Source organism: Netta rufina (genome assembly GCF_964035555.1).
Source record: "Netta rufina genome assembly, chromosome: 17".
NCBI lineage: Eukaryota > Metazoa > Chordata > Aves > Anseriformes > Anatidae > Netta > Netta rufina.
The window spans coordinates 9,226,458-9,245,164 of NC_140141.1; the positions used below are offsets into that span (position 1 = coordinate 9,226,458).

General features: G+C 54.7%; 1 protein-coding gene across 1 annotated transcript; it reads right to left on the bottom strand.

Moving 5' to 3' along the window:
- Nucleotides 1–6,763: 6,763 nt before the first annotated feature.
- TBX3 (T-box transcription factor 3) lies at nucleotides 6,764–17,664 on the bottom strand. Its single transcript, XM_084297494.1, is given in 8 exon segments — nucleotides 6,764–7,330; nucleotides 7,770–7,946; nucleotides 7,948–8,468; nucleotides 9,690–9,847; nucleotides 11,163–11,239; nucleotides 13,153–13,299; nucleotides 14,615–14,882; nucleotides 16,737–17,664. Coding segments are annotated over 8 exon segments (2,190 nt in total). The 5' UTR covers nucleotides 17,132–17,664; the 3' UTR covers nucleotides 6,764–6,883.
- Between the last annotated feature and the right edge of the window lie 1,043 nt (nucleotides 17,665–18,707).

Sequence of the window (18,707 nt, forward strand, 5' to 3'; positions counted from 1 at the left end):
CGAGCCCCGGCCAGAAGCGGTGGCGATGCCGCAGCTCCAGGGGCGAGCGAGCAGCAGCGGGGGGGATGCGGGGGCTGCAGGGCCGGGGCCGCTCCGAGCCCCTTCCCCGGGAGCGAACAGAAACGTGGCTCCACGTTTTGTACAAAAGCTTCCAGCTCCCTCCTTCTCCTGCACCTCTTCCCCAAGAAAAGCTCCGTAATTTCCCCGACCCCTCAAGCCGAAGCGGCGGGGGACCCCCCCGGGTTTCCCTGGATGGAGCAGGTCGAAGGGAAAACGCACCGCTGTTTATTTTTATTATTTTTTCTCTCGGGCTAATTTCACCGATAATTTTATTTTACTTTATTTGCCAGCGGTGCTTTGGCGGCTTGCAAAGAAATAAACTTCGGAAAGGAGAAAAGAGGGGGGCTGCCCCCGAGGGGGGGTCCGGGTGCCCCTGGGGTCGGGCACTCCCCGCCTGCGTTGGAGCCCGGCGGGGCTCGGCACAGTCCAACCCGCTCGCGATCGTTTGTTTGTTGCTGTTTTTTTTTTTTTTTTTTTAAATGTGTTGAATAGGGTCTTTCGCTGGAAAGGGCTTTATCTGGGGGAGTGATGGAAGCTAAATGTAGTGAGAACACCGTGAGCTTCAGCAGGAATTACAGCCGCGGTTAGATGCGGCAATCTCTTTTTCGGCCGAGAGCTGAAAAATAAAAAATTAACCTTTTCTCCAAAATCCTGAAATCGTGAAAAATAATTGCTAGGAATGGGAAAAGCCGAAGGTGGTGCCTTGCCCAGCGGTTGTGGGCTGAGCTCGCCGGGGAGGAGCGGTGGTGCCGGGGGGGCCCTCTCTGACCCCCGCGGCGTGGCGAGGAGCTGGAGCCACGAGTTGCAAAAGTGCCTTGAACGGCCACTTCAGGCTGAGGGCTTCGCCTCGCCGTGTTTTTACACGCCTTAATTGTTCCCGAATAATGCGGGGTTTGGGAGAAGCACGTGGGAAGTTTGGGTCTGGAAAAAAAAAAAAAAAATACAACAACAACAAAACCCCCCAAAGCATGCATCATCCTCCAGAGCTGCCTCCCTACGAGCTGTTGGCTTTTCTCTGTGCCCGGAGTCAAAAGGCTTCAGGTGTAAAGGGGCGCTCTTTAAAAGCTCGGGAGATGGAAAAGGGTCTGGCTGCAGGGAGAGGTCGGCGGGTCAGGGAGATAAGGCGATGCCAGCCCCCAGCGCCACGGGCTGGAATGTCCCTCTGCGGGGCTGCTGCCGTGTGCGGGATGAAAGGAGGCTCGGGGGGGCTTCTGGCAAGACGCCGGAGAGGGGAAATTCGGATTTCCCCGCTCCGGTTCGCCCCAACCCCGCCGTTGCGGCGCCTGCAGCAAGAATCCGTCGTGGCCCCGGTGCTCCCAGGGTGCCCGGTTCTTGGTGGCAAAGCAGCAGCTCCCCAATAAGCAATCGCCCCATAAGAGCATCTTCCCCTCTCCGGGACAGCAAACAGCCCGTCTGTCTGTCCATCCGTCCGTCCCTCGGCAGCCAGGGCCGCTCGGGAGCGAAGCTGAGAGCTTCTTGCAGCCTCTCCCACGGGCACCCCGAGCCCCGGAGTAAAAACCCAGCTGCGGATCCCTGGGGGGGTCCCCCCAGCCCCGCAACCCACGGGGCGGCCGTCGGTGAGCTCCCACCCGAGACACGCAAGCCCCCCCCCCGGCTCGGGTGCGCTTCACACGCACACGGCTGCTCGATTTTAAGCAACTCATTTTTTTTTTTTCTCCTTTTTTTCCCCTCTTGTTAATTTTTTTTCCTCCTTCCCTTCTCCCGAACCCTCTCCCTGCCTTCCCAAATGCGCTTCCCGGTGCAACCCCGCAGCCCGAGGCAAGGGCGGAGGCGGGCTCTGGTCCCCGCTTCCAAGACTTTTTTTTTTTTTTTTTTTACGAACAATCGTTGAAAAGAAGGAAAAACCTTTTTCTCTTCCCCTCGTGCGGAGGACGGAGGAGCCGCTTTGATCTGCGAGGCCTGGCGTGCTGCGAGCCCGCACGACGGCGGGGGGCGAGAGGGGGGAGCGCCGTCCGCCGCGGGACCCCCCCAGGCAGGACATGAAAGGCCACAAAAAAAAAAAAAAAAAAAAAAAAAAAAAAAAAGGGCGGCCAGGGTACAGGGGATCGACCGAAGGGCTTCAATATTTCATATTCCTGGAAGCTGTCGAGGCCAAAACCAACAACCCGCCTCCCTGCCTCCCTCCCGGTGTTTGCAGAGGGCAAGAGCGAGGGGGCCGGAGCGCGCCGTGCACCGCGGCCGGGAGGCGAGGGAAGGGCCGTGGGGGGGGGGGAGGACAGAGGGAAGAGAAATAAATTTGCGCTTGTAATCAATCAATAATTAACTAATAGCGGAGCTTGGGCCAGGCAGGACGGCGGCGGAGCGGCCGCACCGTCGGGCTCCGTAGAGGTGGCTCCTGTGCCCCTCCCCGGGCAGCACCAACCCCTTTGGGTCGCGTCCCCGTCCCCTGCCCCCCCGTGCCCTCCCCCTCCCCGCTGCCCCATCCCCGCTTTCCCAGAGACTTTGCACCGGCGGCCAAAGCTCCCCGGGGTGAAACCCAGCTCCGCTCCCAGGAAAGCCATCAGCGAGCTCCGCCCCCCCGGGGAATGGGGTGGGCACCTGTGTTTCTCCCCCCCATTCCCCCGTTTTTCCCCTTCTAGGAGCCCCTCCATCTCTCTGGGTGCCCCCCCTCCGCCCCAAGCCCTGTGACCCCCCGGGGGCCGCCCCGCTCTGCCCGCAGTGCCCGAGAGGTGGCGCCGCCGCCCCGCCGGACCCCCCCGCCGCCTCCCGTCCCCCCCCCCACCCAGCGCCGGGTCGCCTGCATCAGCCATAAAACCATTGAGGATATCAAGACAGGCGCCAGGTGAGTAATAGACAGGATAATCCAGAGAGATTGCTCGCTGTTTACCTCCATCCACAAGCGCCACAAGAGTTACTCATTAACGTTACTATATACAAATAAGATACACAGGAGATAAAGCCATTTGCAAGGCAGAGTTACACCTGCGGTACACGGATTTCTTGCTAGGGCATGGGGAGGGGGAGGTCAGCGTTAGGCCCGTGGAAGGGAGGGGGGGGGAATCCAGCAGGCTGAGCCCCCAGCACCTAAAAACCAAGAGTGCCCTGCAAAAAGCGGCTACCTGATCCCTGGGCCGGTGGGGGGGCTCTGGATCCGCAGTGAATTTCATCTCCTGATAGGAAATTCTCCCCCCAGCACCTTAACCGCCCTCCCTTTGCAGGAATTTTCGGGGGGCAAGCACCTAGGGAGCGAAAAAAAAAAAAAATAGATGTTCCTGACCCCAAATAAGCGGCACCGACCTGGGGGGGGGGGGTCCTATGGCACCGAGAGGTGCCCCTGCGCCGGCTCCAAGGCCAGGGCTCGGCGGAGAGGAGAAAGTTGAGCCTGGAGGCTGTGGGGTGGCTTTACCGCCCCGACGGGGGGGCAGCGCCGCTCTGTTCCCCCCCCCCCGAATGGCAAACAAGATCCTGCTGCGTGGGGATGCGGCCCGAAGCCCGCAGCCGCTGCCTGATCCTTTATTTTTTTTCTTATTTTGGAGGTTTGATTTTTTGTTTTGTTTTGTTTTGCTTCGATCTTGCCGGCCCCGACGCCAGCACCCCCCTCCACAAACACCCCCCCCACACCCTCCGAGGAACATCAGCTTAACGTGACATTTCCAGCAGCCCTCACCTTGGGCCATCCAAGGCGGGGGGGGGGAAGGCGGGCGGGAGGGGTGGGGAATACAAATCCTGCTCAGCCCAAACCTTCCCCCCCGGCAACCTGGCGGGCTGCATGCCCCGGCGTTTAAATACCCCCCACCCCCTCAGGCTGAAATGGGAAGGGCCCCCCCGACCCGTGAAAGGGCTGAAACCAGCAGAGAAAAGGGGTCGGTGTGCAGGGGGGGTCACTCCGGGGATGGAGGCGATGAGCAGCATCCCCCCAAAAATCTCTGCCCAACCCTGCGGGGCGCCGGGGATCGGGCAGGGGGCAGCGCTCGGGTGTCCCCCCCCAGGATCCTCCCCAGAGATTGTCGCAGCCCCTCGGAGCCTCTCGCAGCAAGCCCGGTGGAGGTGAAAGGCGATGTCCTCACTTTCGGGAGATTCCCCCCGAAAACGAGCGAGGCCCGAAAGTGGAGGCCGGCCGGGGGGACGCAGTCGGGAGCCCCCTGGCACGGCCAGACCCGGCGGGGGCTGCTCTAAAAAGGGGAAAGTAATGCTCTAAAAAGGGGAAAGCAGCGCCCTAAAAAGGGGAAAGCAGCGCTGCGCCGGCACTTTCACCCACCGGCCCCCTTTATCTCGCTGGAGCAGGAGCCGGAGGCCACGGGCCGAGGGGCAGGCAGAGCATCAAACAGGATACGGGCTGGAAGCACATCCTTATAATATTTATTACTGGCGGAGGATGAATCGCTTTCCAATACATGGGCCGCTAACTGTTGAAGGGGGGAAGATGTCTGCACGCAGGAGGAATATCCACGTCCCGCTAAAGGATGCGATCGGGTCCGTTCCCACCCAGCATCAGCCCAAGAGCAAGAAGGGGTGGAAAAAAAAAACCACGCGTGTCCATGGGGGCAGTGGGAAGAGGTGCTCGGTGCTCTGCCCGGGCGGGAGGGACGAGCCCAGTAACACCATCACCTCTCGAGCACTCTACCTGGAAACTTTTGAGGAGGGCTGCGCATTAAATTTTAACCGATCTATTCTCCGATTCTTCACTTTTGCTTTATTAATTTATGACAGATAAAAGCATAGCTGAGCCATTCTCATTAACTTTTCAAATGCCACTTAATATCGTTCCATTAAAAGAGGTGACTTAGTAGCCTCTGGATCTGCTTGAAAAGAGAGAGGGAGGAAGACGCAAAAGGTGCATTAAACAGCTTGCTTAAAACCTGCACTTCCCAGCCGCAACCCAAAGCACCCGAGCCCGAGCCGACTGGTTCCTACCAGCTCCTTCCCCGAGAAAAAAGCTGAATATTGGGGAGGGGATGGGGTGGAGGAGCCAGGCAGGCGGGGGGAGACGGACCTGGCGGCCCCCCCTCCTGCCTCGCAGGCACTTTCGGGAAGGTTGGGGTGAAGGCATTTCACAGTACGCCCAAGACATTTCAATAAAAATTTATTGAAACTTCAGTGACTTTTAAAAGGGGGGAAAAAATACAGGAGAAAAAAAAAATCTCAACATTTATATAACACAAAATATACCTTCATTTTTTTTTTCTTTGAACCAGCTCTGAGCACCTGACTTTCAAGCCAAGAAAATATGCACTCACTCAAACAAAGACAACAATAAGCACAGTAGTAAAACTCCATCGTGGTACTATTTTCTTTCCTTTTTTCTTTTTTTTTTTTTTCTTTTTTTTTTCTTTTTTTGGACACACCAAGGAAATGGGAAAAAATAATACAAAGCAAAGAAAAATCCTAGAATCTTCATCTTTTTCTCTCAAGCTACTGGAGAAGCCTGTTGTCATGTATTAAAGTATAGAACTTTTTTTGTTTCTTTTTGTGGTTGAAATTTTAAACGGAAAGTAGCACTTTTAACACTGAAGAAATCGAGGATTAAAAGCTACCGTGGCACGTTGGGTTTTCATTTTCTTTTAATTATTTTTTTTCAAGGTCTTTGATTATTTTTGTTTGTTTCTTCTTCTCCATTTGCAATCGGCTCCTTTAGAAAAGGACGAGGTCAGGTTTTCTGTGGGGAGCTCCAATTTAAAAAGTGAGCACTCCGAATGGAGGCATTTCTCCTCTCGGTTGTTCTGTGTGGGTCGGGGTAGATGCTTAAAGGAATTACGAACTTGAAATGAAAACGACTACAAATAAAAACAGAAGAAGAAAAAAAAAAAAGACAGCTGCAGTCATATTTACAGAGATATGTACAATGTCAATAAATTAAAGTTTAATTTCGAGTATTCATATTCCACGTATTTACAAGAGTTATCAAATAATTACATAAATACTTTGTTTTAATAATAGTGTCCGCTTTTTTCTTCTTCTCAGTATGTTTAAACCTTGTTATTGCATATACAATTAAAGAGGGAAAGCTGTGATAAACCTACAGTCAAGCTACAGAGGTTTTTAGATAAAATAAATTCACTTTTTTTTTCTTTCCAACTACACTTCTTATTGTTGTTGCTACAGGGAGGACGTTTAAGGTAGAGGGAAGAGGGTCTTATTTTTGTTTTTATTATTATTATTATTATTTTTCCCTGGGATTTGAAACGAGCATTAGAAATAAACAACAAAACCCCACCGAAATAAAAAAATACCCCCCCCCAGAAAAGCAGACTACTATGGAACATGCAAAAAAAGCCATCAGCTGGCTCTCAGACATCACAATAATATTTTAAACACACAGCTTCCCTTAATATAGACGAAGAGGGTTATCGTTCACAACCCGTCCAGGAAACAACTGTTGAACCGATATGCGAGTTACTTGTACAGGTTTTTTTTTTTTCGGAAAAAAAAAATCACTTCTCTTATTTAATTTTTATTCATAAGTTTGTTTGGTGTTTTTTTTTTTCTCTTTATTTCGTTTTTAGGTGTCGGTACTTTTTTTTTCTTTCTTTTTTTTACACAGTGAAGAAAAGGCTGGCGGGAGGCCCCCCCCAGCCTTGCCGGAGACCTGGCCCGGCCAGCCTCGATGCTGGCAGCCTCCAGCCCAGCGCTGCCTCATCCCAGCCCTCCCACCTCTCCCCCCCGGATACCTTTTTTTTTTTTTTTTTTTTTTTTTGCCGATAAACGCGCACGCAACGCCGGGGGATTTTATATTAATAAAAAAAAAAATAAAATAATAATAAAAAAAAAAAAGGGGGGGGGGTTAAAAAGATTTCGCGGGACGGAGGCTGTGGTTTCTGTCGAACAAAGTGCACTGCGAGAGTGATTTGAAATGAGCTGGCGGCTACGGGGAGCCGCTGCGGGATCTGTCCTGCTTGGGGTCGAGGCCGCTGACCAGGCGCTGGATGTTTTGCAGTTCGCTGGTGGCAGCCTCCTTGTCGGCCCCCAGCTTGGGGGAGAGGGAGACGGAGCCGGACGAGAGGGTGGACGAGCGGCTGGTGAGGTCCGAGGCGGAGTCCAGAGGCCCGGCGCCGGGGCTGGAGGCCAAGCCGGCCGCTTTGGCCTCCCCGGAGGCGGAGGCGAGGCCGGGCAGGGCGGTGGTGAGGAGGCTGCTGCCGTCGGGCAGGGGCACGGGCAGCGGGTAGGGGCTGTAGCGCAGCCGGGGCCGCACGGCGTTGAGGAAGGGGTGCCGGTGCACAGAGCTGGAGGCTGCGCTGGAGGCTGCCGCCGCCGCGGCCATGTAGGTGTAGGGGTAGGGGAAGAGGCTGCCGAAGGGAGACATGGCCAGGCCCTGCGGGGGGGTGATGGGGGTGGGAGGAAGGGGGAGAGAAAGGAGAAAAGTGAGAGGGGAGAAAAGTGTTAGCAGTGTGCGCCCCCTCCTCCCCCCCCTCGAACGCACATACACAAAGGAGCACTGACACCAGCTGCCCCCCAGGCTAAGCTGCAGGTAAAGCCCCCCCACACTCCTCCTTGTCCCCCCCAGCCCCACAGGGCAGCCCGGGGGCTGGGCATCCCCCCGACGGCTCTGCTCCACACCGGGACTGCCCCGGGGAAGCCACCAAGACCTGACAGGGGGGACTTAAATACCTGAGCCAAACCCCCCATACACACCACAAAACTTTCCCAGCCCTCCTACCCCACCCCCCCCAAAAAAAAAAAAAAAAAGCCCTGCTTTTTTGCACCCTGCTCCTCTTTGCCCCCTGCTCAGGAGCAGCCCCGTCGGGGCGTACCTGCGAGGCCAGGACGTGCTGCTGCAGGTGGAAGGGCAGAGCAGATGCTCCCGAAAGTCCTTGAGCCGCTGCCGTGGCCATCACCGTGTTGTCCAGCCCCGAAACGCCGGCAGAAGCCCCCGAGACGGTGGCGAGCAGGGGACCCATGCCCGCGGCCATGCCGGAGAAAGCCCCCCCCCATGGCGAACTGCCCCGGGTGCAGCAGCAGCGGGTGCCCGTTCCCCAGAGGGTTGAAGAACTGCTGGCCGGCCAGGCCGGGGGGGAAGCCGAGGTTTTGCAAATGTCCCTGGCTCAGGTGAGCCGTGCTGTCGGTTTGCACCGTCAGGGGGGCGAAGGGCTCTTTGCCCAGCAGCCGGGGCTCGTCTCCTTTAGGGCCGTCCCGAAGGGGGCTTTTCAGCTCCTCGCCGCTCAGCCCCCCCCGGGTGCTGGACGAGATGGTGGCCGGGCTGTGGCGAGAGTCAGGGGGGGCTTTCTCCGTCCTCTCTCGGCTCCGGCTCGCCGCAGAGTCGCTGGGGAAGAAGTGGCTTTTAGGGGGGCTGCCCCCCTTCTCCCGGGGGTCGTCTCCCCCCGCGGCCGCGGCGGAGCTGGCGGGCGCTGGGGTGGGGGCCGTGGTCGTGCTGATTTTGCCCGACTCGCTCGCTTCCAGCAAGGGGTCGTCTTTGCTGTCCGCATCGCTGTCTCCCTCGCTGGGGCACAGATCTGCAACACAAAAGGGCTGGGATCCGGAGCAGCACGTCCCTAACCTGCCCCCCCCAGCCCCGGGGCCGGGAGAGGGGGGCACAGACACCTCCTGGCCAGCCCGAAATTCAGCCCAAAATAGCTGGTTTTTAGTGAATAACCACCGGCCCATTCCCCGGCTCCCACCGTCCAGGCGAGCCCCCCCCAGCGGCTCCGCTCCCCCCCCCGGGGGCCTGGACTCCGTCGGGATTTTGTGCCCTTTTCCAGACTTTTCAGCCCTTTCGACGGGCTTCGAAGTTTGAAATCCCCCCCCCACCCCCAGGCCTCCATCTCGCTGCGGACCCCCCCTTTCTCCTCCTCCTCCTCCTCCCCGAAGCGTGCACGGCTTCGCTGGATTCCTCTGCACTTCATCTCCTAATTTCAGCGCCCCAGGTGCGAAGCTCTGGTTTGCTTTTCGGGTCCCCTCCCAGCTCCCCTCCCCTCGGCTCGGCAGGACTTTAAACAAACGAGTAAAGCAACAACAAAAAGAGGTTGTTTCCTCCTCCCTCTGCGCTTCCCCCCCCCCCCCCCACCTCCCCCCCCCCGTCCCTGGATGGATTAATACATGTGAAAGAGCTGCAGACAGCTTCCAACCCCGTACGGAGAGAAAGCGAGGGGGGACTTTTCTATAACAAAGTTCGGGACCGTATCCAGGGGAAAGATCCTTCCTCTAATAACAGAATCGGAGAGGAATATTAATGGAGTGACTCCAGTTCTGAACTTTTGCCCCGTGGTCTGTCTTTGCTCCCTTGACTCGGAGCTGGCTCCTTTCTGAGCCGCGGAGGGGGGGGACGAGAGGAGGAGAGGGGCCGGGGGGAGAGGGAAGGGGCAGGGGGGACAGGGAGAGAGGGAGAGAGAGAGGGAAGGAAAGGAAGTGTGAGGGGAGATAAGGAAAGAGGGGATGAGGGAAAGAGAGAAGGAAAGGAAGAAAAAAAAAAGAAAAAAGAAAAAAGGAGAAGAGGGAGAGGAGTGGAGAAAAGGGAAAAGAGTGGAGAAAAGAGAAAAGAGAGAGAAGTTGGAGAAGGGAGTGGGAGAAGAGAAAAAGGATACAGAAAAGAGAAAAAGGAGTAGGAGAAGAGATAAAGAAGTGGGAAAAGAGATAAAAGGGTGGGAGAAGAGAGCCCTGCGAGCAGCCAGGAGCGAGCAGGCAGGCCAGGAGGCAGGGAGGCAGGCTGGCTGGCTGCTCTCGGAGGCCGCTCTCACCTTTGAGGCTGGAGGTACCGACGGCGGGCACGGCGGGGCAGGAGGACTGCGCGAAGCACTTGAAGGCCGTCTGCTCGTTGGACGACTCGTCCGAGGTGGCGTTTTCCTTCTTCTGCCGCTCGTCGTAGACCCGCATGGACTGCAGGGTCAGCTGCTTCCTGCCGGCCACACGGAGCTGCTGGGCGAGCGGCGGGGGCTACGCCCGGCCGCCCCCCCACACACACCCCTCCCGGCGCCTCCAAATCCATCCCCGGGGGTCTCCAAACCATCCCCGGGGGCCTCCACCGCGGAGGCCGGCGCCCGGCTCGGTGCCTCCAGGAGGAGGCCGCCCGGGAGCTGTTAGCAGCGGGCCGGGCCGAGGGCAGTTGTTCAAGAAAAAGGGGGGAGATGGGGGGGCTCGGGGAGCCAGGGCACCGTTCCCTGGGGATCAGCTTTTAAATGCGAGGATGTTGCAGAGCTATGAGCGGTCCTAATGGTCGCTAAGATGGCGAGGAAGCGGTTATTTTGCTAGGCACTTTATGTAATCTTTTCACCAACAATTAACCCGGAGTAAAATCTATTTATATTTAGAGAGAAATTAGAAATCGTTTCCGTCCTGTGGCTCCAGCCTTGGCTTTATTTTCACGCTGACGGACAAGAGGAGCTGGCGTGTGTGTGTGTGTGTGTGCGTGCTGGGTTCAGTCCTGGGCACAGAGAAAGGCCTCTTGTTTTACATCACATTTCCCTTTTCTTTTTTTTTTTCCTTTCAAAAAATAAATAAATAAAAAGGAACTGACCCATTTATTCATTATCTAAAACCAAGTGCAAATGGCTAAAATATCGTGTCTCCTCTAACTAAACAAAACGAAGACTTAGTCCCCATCAAAGAAAAGTAATATCCCTTTCTCTATTTTATCCAATATTAAAAAAAATAAAATTTTCGAGCCGCATTAAAACTAGTGCTGTCCATCCGTCTACCTTGACAGAAACTGTCCCGTGGCTTTTTGAAAAATAAAAAATTCTCTATCATTAATTACTTCCATATTCGCGGGACACCCCTGTCAAAACAGTTTATTTATGTGCTTCTTGTCCACACTTTTCAGCAGTCCCCGGGAAAATGCATGGGGAGACTCAAGCAGCGATCAGCTCTGCCCTCACTTTGCCCCGTTTCCCTGTCCTGGATAGAAATTGTGCTGGTGTAAAATATCTGCCTAAAAGAGGAACTTCTTTTTGGGGGTTATTCGCCGTCTTTCCCCTAATCTGCCGACATGGCTTTCGCCAGCCATCCCGTGCGACGTAAAAAGTAAACGTGGGAAGCACGCAAGAATTCACATGCAATCAGTTTTGTGTTATTAACGACGAGATCCTTATTAATTTTGGCGGGGGGAAGTGTGGTTTGGAGGAAACGCGAGGTGATTTTGACCTCTGGTCATGTTCGGAGCTTTGCACACGAAAAGCAAACGAGGTGCCCATATATAATCTCTCCAGACTCACCTTTTTTCCCTCCTTCCATTCCCGGTGTCCCGAAAACCTTTGGCAAAGGGGTTGTTGTCAATTTTTAATTGAGTGATCTACAGGGAGGGAGAAAAAATAAAGAAAGAAAAAAAAAAAGCGGAGGGTTGTTGGGGCAGAAATAAGGAGATTTCGTAGAACAACGAGCGACCCAACCCCTTCTCCCCGGATCCCGCAGCGCAAACAGGAGCAGCACCCCCGGGCATGGGGCAGGGGGCAGCGGGGGCTGGTTTTGGGGTGGATTCCGGCGTTTTCCCCAGCCGGCTCGGGGGCTGGCCGGTGACCCCGGCGGTGGTGGCAATGAAAGAGCCCCGTGTTGCTGCCACCGCATCGGAATGAATTTAGCCGTGCAATGCGATCCATGCGAGTTATGCCCGCGCTTAAACTCTTTAAATGCCATAATTAAACCGCAAAGGAATCATGCCCACCCCCTTGCTATAATAAAATACTTTATATAATCGCATTATGCCCCGCGCCTGTGTGTGTGTTGGGGCGCTGGGGGTGCCAGGAGCGACTTGATTTGGGGGGTGGGAGGGAGGGGAGAGTGGCTGCGTTTTTTGGAGTGGGCTCGGGGTTTTCCTCGGGATTCGGACTGGGGCTGGGAACGGCCGCTTCTCCCTGCCCCCGCGGCCGGAGGAGGGAAGGGCGGGGGATCACAGGGAGACGGAGGGGGGCTCTCCCCACTGAAAGGATGCGGTGGGGCCGGGGATGCCCGAAGCACCGTGACCCCAGACTGGAGAGGGGCAGCGGGACCCCCGCGGGCTGGCTGAGCCCTGCGCTGGGTCCCCGGGCGGCGCAGCTCCCTCGGGACCTCCCCGATCCCCCCCCCTCGGCGTGGGCAGGAGGCAGCGGGGAGAAAGCACGGCTGGAAAGCGGCAGGGCGGTCCCGGCTTTCGGCCCGATTTCATGGCAATGGGACAAACACGCTGCCTTCTGGCCGGCCGCGAGGCCAGAGCGGGGCGCGTAGCCCCGCCGGTAATCCCAAAGCAAAGTCTAACTCCCTGGGCGCGCGTTTTGCTTTCCGTTTCCTCGCCAACGGCCGGCCGCGGCCGCAGGGCAAAGCAGCCCGAGCCTTGTAGTCCCAAGATTTTGGGAGCCAAGGGCTCGGCCCCCCCCTCTCGACCCCTGATTTTGAGCCGCGGAGGAGGCTGCCGCGGCCGGGCGCTGCGCATCCAGAGCCCCTGCCCTTGGCGCACACGCACTCAAAGTTCAAATTTATAGGCAGAAAAATAAAAGGCCCTTCTTGGCTCTTTCGCTTCCTTCCACTTGACTTAATTATCGTAAATTCGCCATTTGCCAGTCTCCCAAATATACCACCTTCGTTGCGAGCGACAATAAACCCGCAGAAATGGGAACGCAGCGTCTGCAGCGCTGCAAACTTTCTCACACTGGCTCTTTTAGACCTTGCAGCTAAATTCAAGCGAGATACCCCTCTCTGATCAGAGCATATTTCTGCACCACAAAAAATAATAAAACACTGCAGGATACAAAAAAAAAATCATAATATAATAATAATAGGAACCAGACGTGCGCTCCAGCCTTATTGCCAATTGCTGTTAAAGGAGCTAAAACAGCACAAAGGCCAGGAAGAATTACAAAATCTCCAGCCACGCTGCTCTCCCCCCTCTGTCTTTCGACACACGGATCCGATTCTTTTTCTGATGCGTCTTAGATTAAATCCACACTGAAAGCAGCGATCTCCACCCCATCCTGCCCCCTTTTCTTCCCGAAAGAAGCCCCCCCTGCTCCCCCCCCCCGACCCTCGACCCCCCCCAGCTCCATGCCCTGCCCGGGGGCGGCTGGAGCAAAGGTTAGCAGAGCCCCCGGCCCCCCCACCCAGGGGCTTGGGGGGAACCGAGGCAGGGGGGGAGAGGAGCGGGATGGGCTTCGTGATTTTGAAGGGAACACTGCAGAGTAAAAGCTCTCTTAAAAGCCAAAACACGTAAAACAAATCCTTTCTTAATCTCCTTACCTTATCATTCTGGTATGCGGTCACTGCGATGAATTCGGTCTCCGGGAAAACGTAGGTCCTGAACGTGCTGTAGGGCAGCTTGAGGATATCGTTCGCTCTGACGATGTGGAACCGGGGCTGGTACTTGTGCATGGAGTTTAGGATGGTCTGGAGCGGGGCAGCAGAGGGCGAGGAGGGGGGGAACGACACAGTCAGAGCGGGCAGCACCCCCGCCTCGATTTTCTCCCCCCCTCCCCTCCAGCCTCCGCTCCTCTCCCCCTGTTCGCCTCCCCTCCGCTGCCTCCTCCCCGCCGAGAGCATCTCTCCGGGCACCACGCAGCCGCCTCCAGCATCCAGCAAAAAGCACTGACAGCTCCAGCTCGGCGGGGGGAGACCGGCCGCCCGGCAGCGCTACGGGGACTGGGGAAAGCCCTGCAGTGATTTCCCTACGAGCGGAGAGCCGGGGGAGGGGGGAAGCTCGTCCGGGCTCCGGACAAAATGTCTCGTGATTTCAACGTGAAGTGAAATGAAATAAAATAAAATAATCGTAATAGGGAAAGAAAAAAAAAAAAAAAAAAAAAAAAAGCAGCATCAGCTACAATAGCAACAACAACACGAGAGCCTTGGCTAGGTCTAATTGCTCGCCCCAATCCACTTAAGGCCTTCTGCGAGAGGCAAAAATGTATCGTCTAATCAAATCACAGGCAGCAAATGCAATCTTCAGCACATTAGAGATCCCCCGACCGCGGCCACCACCAGCACCCCCGGCTCCGAGACAGAGGCTTTCCCAGGAACAGAAAGAAACGGCAAGGATCGCCAGAGCACTTATCAGCACGTTTGTTTGATTTCACTCTTAGGGGCAGCGTTTTATCTCTGCACACCCAGTAAATGTAAAGGAGTGGATAGACATGAATGGGCAACTTGACCTCTGATTTTGGTTCCTGTTTATTTTCACTCCGGCTTGCTTTACATTATCCAGATTAATATATATTTAAATGTTTGCGTACTTGGGCCTTTAAGCCCTTTCTACACACATGCATATCGTTTTCCTATGCCTAAAAAGTGTGACCGTCTTTATTAAAAAAATATTATATATATATATATATTTATAAAGTCAACACAGCTCCGAGAAATATCGAGTTGCACTACGCTGGAAATATACCTCTCAAGTTAATACGGAATGGCACGGATTGGGCTTTGGAAAGGTTACAGAATAAACTCGATTGTTTAATCCTGACCTCGGCAAGAGAAAAAAATCAAGGAATATTAGAAACCGGACACACGCACGTCAGCCGCGAGCGTGGAGAGGGCTATTTATTCCTCATTTTCCACCCATTTATTCCGCCCGAGTTCAAACGCCTGGGAAAGCTCCGGGCCGGGCGGCTGCGCTGCGGGGACAGGGCTGGGGACAGGGCCCGGGAAGCCCCCGCGACACGGGCAGCGGAGGGGAGAGGGGGCTAAGGAAGGGGGAAAAGGCACTCACAAATCCGTGCTTGTCAGAGATATTGTTAGTGAGCTTCAGCTTGTGAAAGGTGACGACTTTGGACATCCATTGTTCTCCGGTGGCCGGGCTGTCCGGGTGGATGTACATTCTCTTTGGCATTTCAGGGTCAGCTTTGCCGGCTACCATCCACCGGGAATTATGGAATTTGTACCTACAATCATCAGCCGCCACAATATCCATCAATAAAATGTACTTGGCCTTTTTATCCAGTCCAGTGCATCTCACTTTAAATGGAGGAAACATTCTCCTAAGGGCAGAGAAGGGGAGAGGGAAGATAAAGACAAGACGAAAAAAGAAAAAAAATAAAATAATTACAGCGTTTAAGTAAGCTCCTGGAGCTTGGTAGCACGTCTACCAAAAGCTCACTCAGAAGCAGAAAACTCCCCCCCCATTAACACAACATGAAGGTTTTCCCCCCGCCCCCAGCGAAAAGATTTTTCAAACGCTTTAAAAGTTCCAGGAAAAAATCGTCCCTCGGATAAGAGGCGGAGGGGAGCGGGGCGTATTCCCTGGAAGTCAGCAGGCACCTACCCTCTTCCATTCCTAAACAGCAAAGCCTAATTTGGGTCTCTCAGATCTCTCATTATTCTTATTATTTTGCCTGCTGAACAAAGAAATAGGAAGAGAACACGCTCCGATTAAAAATACTCCTCGCTTCCATAACCCGCTCCATCTATAAAGAGCGGAGAGGGGATTTTTTTTTTTTTTTTTAATCAACAAAGGAGGAGAAAACCCCACGGTGGGGGAGCTGCCGTGGCTCCCGCAAGGCTGCAAGGTCCCAGCGCCTGATATTTGTGCAGAGGGCTCTCTGCAAAGCACGCTCCCCTCTGCTCCTAAGTCCAGCTCGAAACTGCAACAGGATACCACAAATTTGCTGTTTATTATATCGAGTGGTTGGCATTCAGCAATCGCAACTTAAAAGGAAACACATGACTTTGCAACATGTAAGAGCACCTAGCACTCACCGAGGCTTTTCGCGCAAAACTTTTGACCACAATTAACAGAGAAAACTTAGGAAAGGCAGTAAAATGGGCCGGGGGATTTTTTTTCCCCCTGCTGATGTGTATTTTTTTTTCCCTGAGCCTGTACCCTGCAAGTGGTGCACTGCGAGGAGGTGAAGCTCCTGCAGGGCTGCTAAGGGCGACCTAGGAAGACTTTTCAGGAGTGGCTTCCTCGAGTAATTCTTCTGGCAAATTACACGCGAATTGTTTGCTACCTTTCTAGGGGTGCGTGTTAGAAAAACAGCCGAGTGCGAAGGGTTTTCTCGCTACGTGTCATCACATCAATAGGTAGAGTTGTAAAAGAGCACAGATGTCAATTAGTAGCGAATATAGAGAGGGGTTTCAGACGTGTAAACCTATAAAATGCAGAAATGCAGAGCGTGTACGCGCCGTGTATGTTCATTCATTCACACGTGAAGGTTATATAAATACAGAGACACACAGCACGCTCCTGCAGGAGCTGCAAAACCTTTCCCTGCAGCTGAAGCAGCCCCTCTGCAGCCCGTGCGGGAGCGCCGGCTGTTTTTGTCAGCTTTTTGTGCATTTCCACATGTAATTAGTCAGCACAAATGCATGCCTGTATCGCTGCAGAGACAGAGGCACAAGCGAAGCAACTGATAAACTGAATATCTCAGCCCTCCTGCAGCTACCACCTCACCCGCAGAGATACGCCACTGCAAATATATAGATACAATTTTTGCTATATTTCCCCTCTCTCTGTCTTCAGGAAGAAAAACTCCAAGCAGTTAGGCTGCGATCAGGCCGGCGCCTTTTCCAGCCCCAAATTATTTTCCTCCTGCTACCAGAAAGTATTAAGCTGCTGAACCATGAAGAGCCCCCCTCGCCCCCTGCACACGCACCCACTGACCGAGGGGACGGGTCGTGTGGTTCAGCAGTTCAGCCTTTCCCTGCAGGGTGGTGCCCAGAGACAGGCTGAGCACCTCAGCTGCCTACAACTTTTCCTAATTTCAGAGGAACCGAGCTCCAAAAAGCAGCGCCGGAGAAAGAGCCTTGCTCTTGAGCAGGCTGCCAGGGTGCAGAGACCGAGGGGTGGGGGAGAGGGAAAGAAAAGCAGCACGAACCCCCCGACTCGGACCTACCTTCCCGATTTGGTGATCACCATCTCCGTGCCTCTTTTATGGAATTGTTCCCAAAGCTCTTTGGCCTCCAGATGCACTTTGGGGTCGTCTTCCACCTCTTCTTCTGGCTCCAGAGTTTTTAAAGGCCTCAGATGGGCTGCTGCCTGGTGGCCCAGGGAAGAAAAGGGGATCCCAGTCTCTGCGGCCCCCACTAACTGATCCATGATGGGTTTAGCCAGAGCCCCCGGCAGGGAGAGGGCGGCCGCCCCGTTGGGAGGCAAAGCCAGAGCGGGGAAGAAGGGGGGCTGATGTCCCAGCACAGCGCTCATGGCAAAGTCCGGTGCCCGGTGAGGTAAAAAAGGATGATAAGCCATGCTTGTCCCAGGGATTACTGGATCTCTCATCGGTATATTCATCCACTCCACTCCTCGGTCTTCCTACTGCTGGAGTAGTCCTGGAGTGGGTTCTAACAGCACATCATGAAGAAGAAAAATTAAGATAATAACAATAACAGCGATAAAGCACCAAAAAAATAAAAATAAAAAAAAATAGGGTGGGGGAAACAAGCTCTAGACAGCACAGTACATGGGGGAGAGGCAGAACTTCTACAGCCTACAACTTCCCGAGCCGGGGCACATCCCCAGCCCTCGGGACAGCGGATTAACAGGATTGTTCATTATTAGTCGTGCTCTTTTTTTGTTCTGTCTCTGCCAGTTTTTTTGTTTTGTTTTGTTTTGGTTTTTGTTTTGTTTTTTTCCTGAGTGGAAGTCCTTGCGCTCGAAAAGAAACGCCGAAGAAGGGAAAAAAAAAAAAATCCACCGGGCTCGCAGGCTGCTCCTGTTGCCGCAGAAGGGCTGGACAAGCCGAGATCCTTTTTTTTCTTCTTCTTCTTTTTTCTCGTGCTCTCAGTCCCCCCTCTCTTCTTTCGTTGCGGAGGGTGACGGCTCCAAGCTGGCTTTTCTTTTTGGGTGGCTGGCTGTGCCCCCCCCCTCCCCCCCACCCCTCCACCTTTCCTCCGTACGGTCAGGCTGCAGAGCAGAGGCTGGCAAGGGAGGGAGAGCAGAAAGAAGCAAACAAACCCACCCCCCCTCGGCGACCGAGGACGGCTCCTCGGCAACCTTCAGGCAGCGGCAGCAGCAAAAACTTGGAGGAAAATCTCGTTTCCGCCTCGCCTTCCCCCCTCTCCGAGCAGGAGCTGGTCAGAGTGCCCTGATTTCCATCAGGATCTCTTCTTTCTTTCACCCTCCTCCTCCTTTTTTTTTTTTCCCTTTCTCTTTAAAAAAAAAAAAAAAAAAAAAGGAAATCGGGAAGAATTATACTCTTGTCTCCGCTCCAGCAAAAAGAGAGAGGGAGAAAGAGAGAGGGAAAGAGAGAGAAAGGAGGAGAAAGGGGGAAGGGGGGGGAGAAAGAGAGAAAGAGAAAGGGGGGGAGAGAGAGAGAGAGAGGGAGAGAGAGAGAAGGAGCCTCTCAGCTCTGAGAATTCCCTGTGAGTCTGTGCTCTGCGTGCACCAGATTGTATGGATGTGTTGTGGGTTACAAGGGAGCTGGAGCCTCCTTGATTGGCTCTTTGACGCTTTCGGACCAATTGTGTGGCTCCATAGGCGTGGTTTTGACAGGTCGAGTGGAAGGGGGACAGAGCCGAGTTATAAAAAGAAGGTGTCGGAAACTGTAACGCTGCAGCAAAGCATCACTAGTACTCCGTGCCGTGTGAATATGTCAACATGAGCACGGAGGGGAGGGGAGCAGGCGAGCCGGGAGCCGCCTCTAGGGGGGGTGCTCGGGGCCGCCTCGCTCCCCCCCCCCCCCCACCCCCTCGGCCGGCCCCGGCGAGCTGGGCACCGCCGCTCGGCGGCCCCCCCCCGGTAGGAGCTTCCACCGCTGCGGCGAGCGGGAGGAAAAGGGCGAGGAGGGGTGGGGGGCACATTGGGGAAAGGGGGGTGGGGGTCCGGCCCCGGGTGCCCCCACCGCAGCTCTGCCAGCACCCGTGGAGAG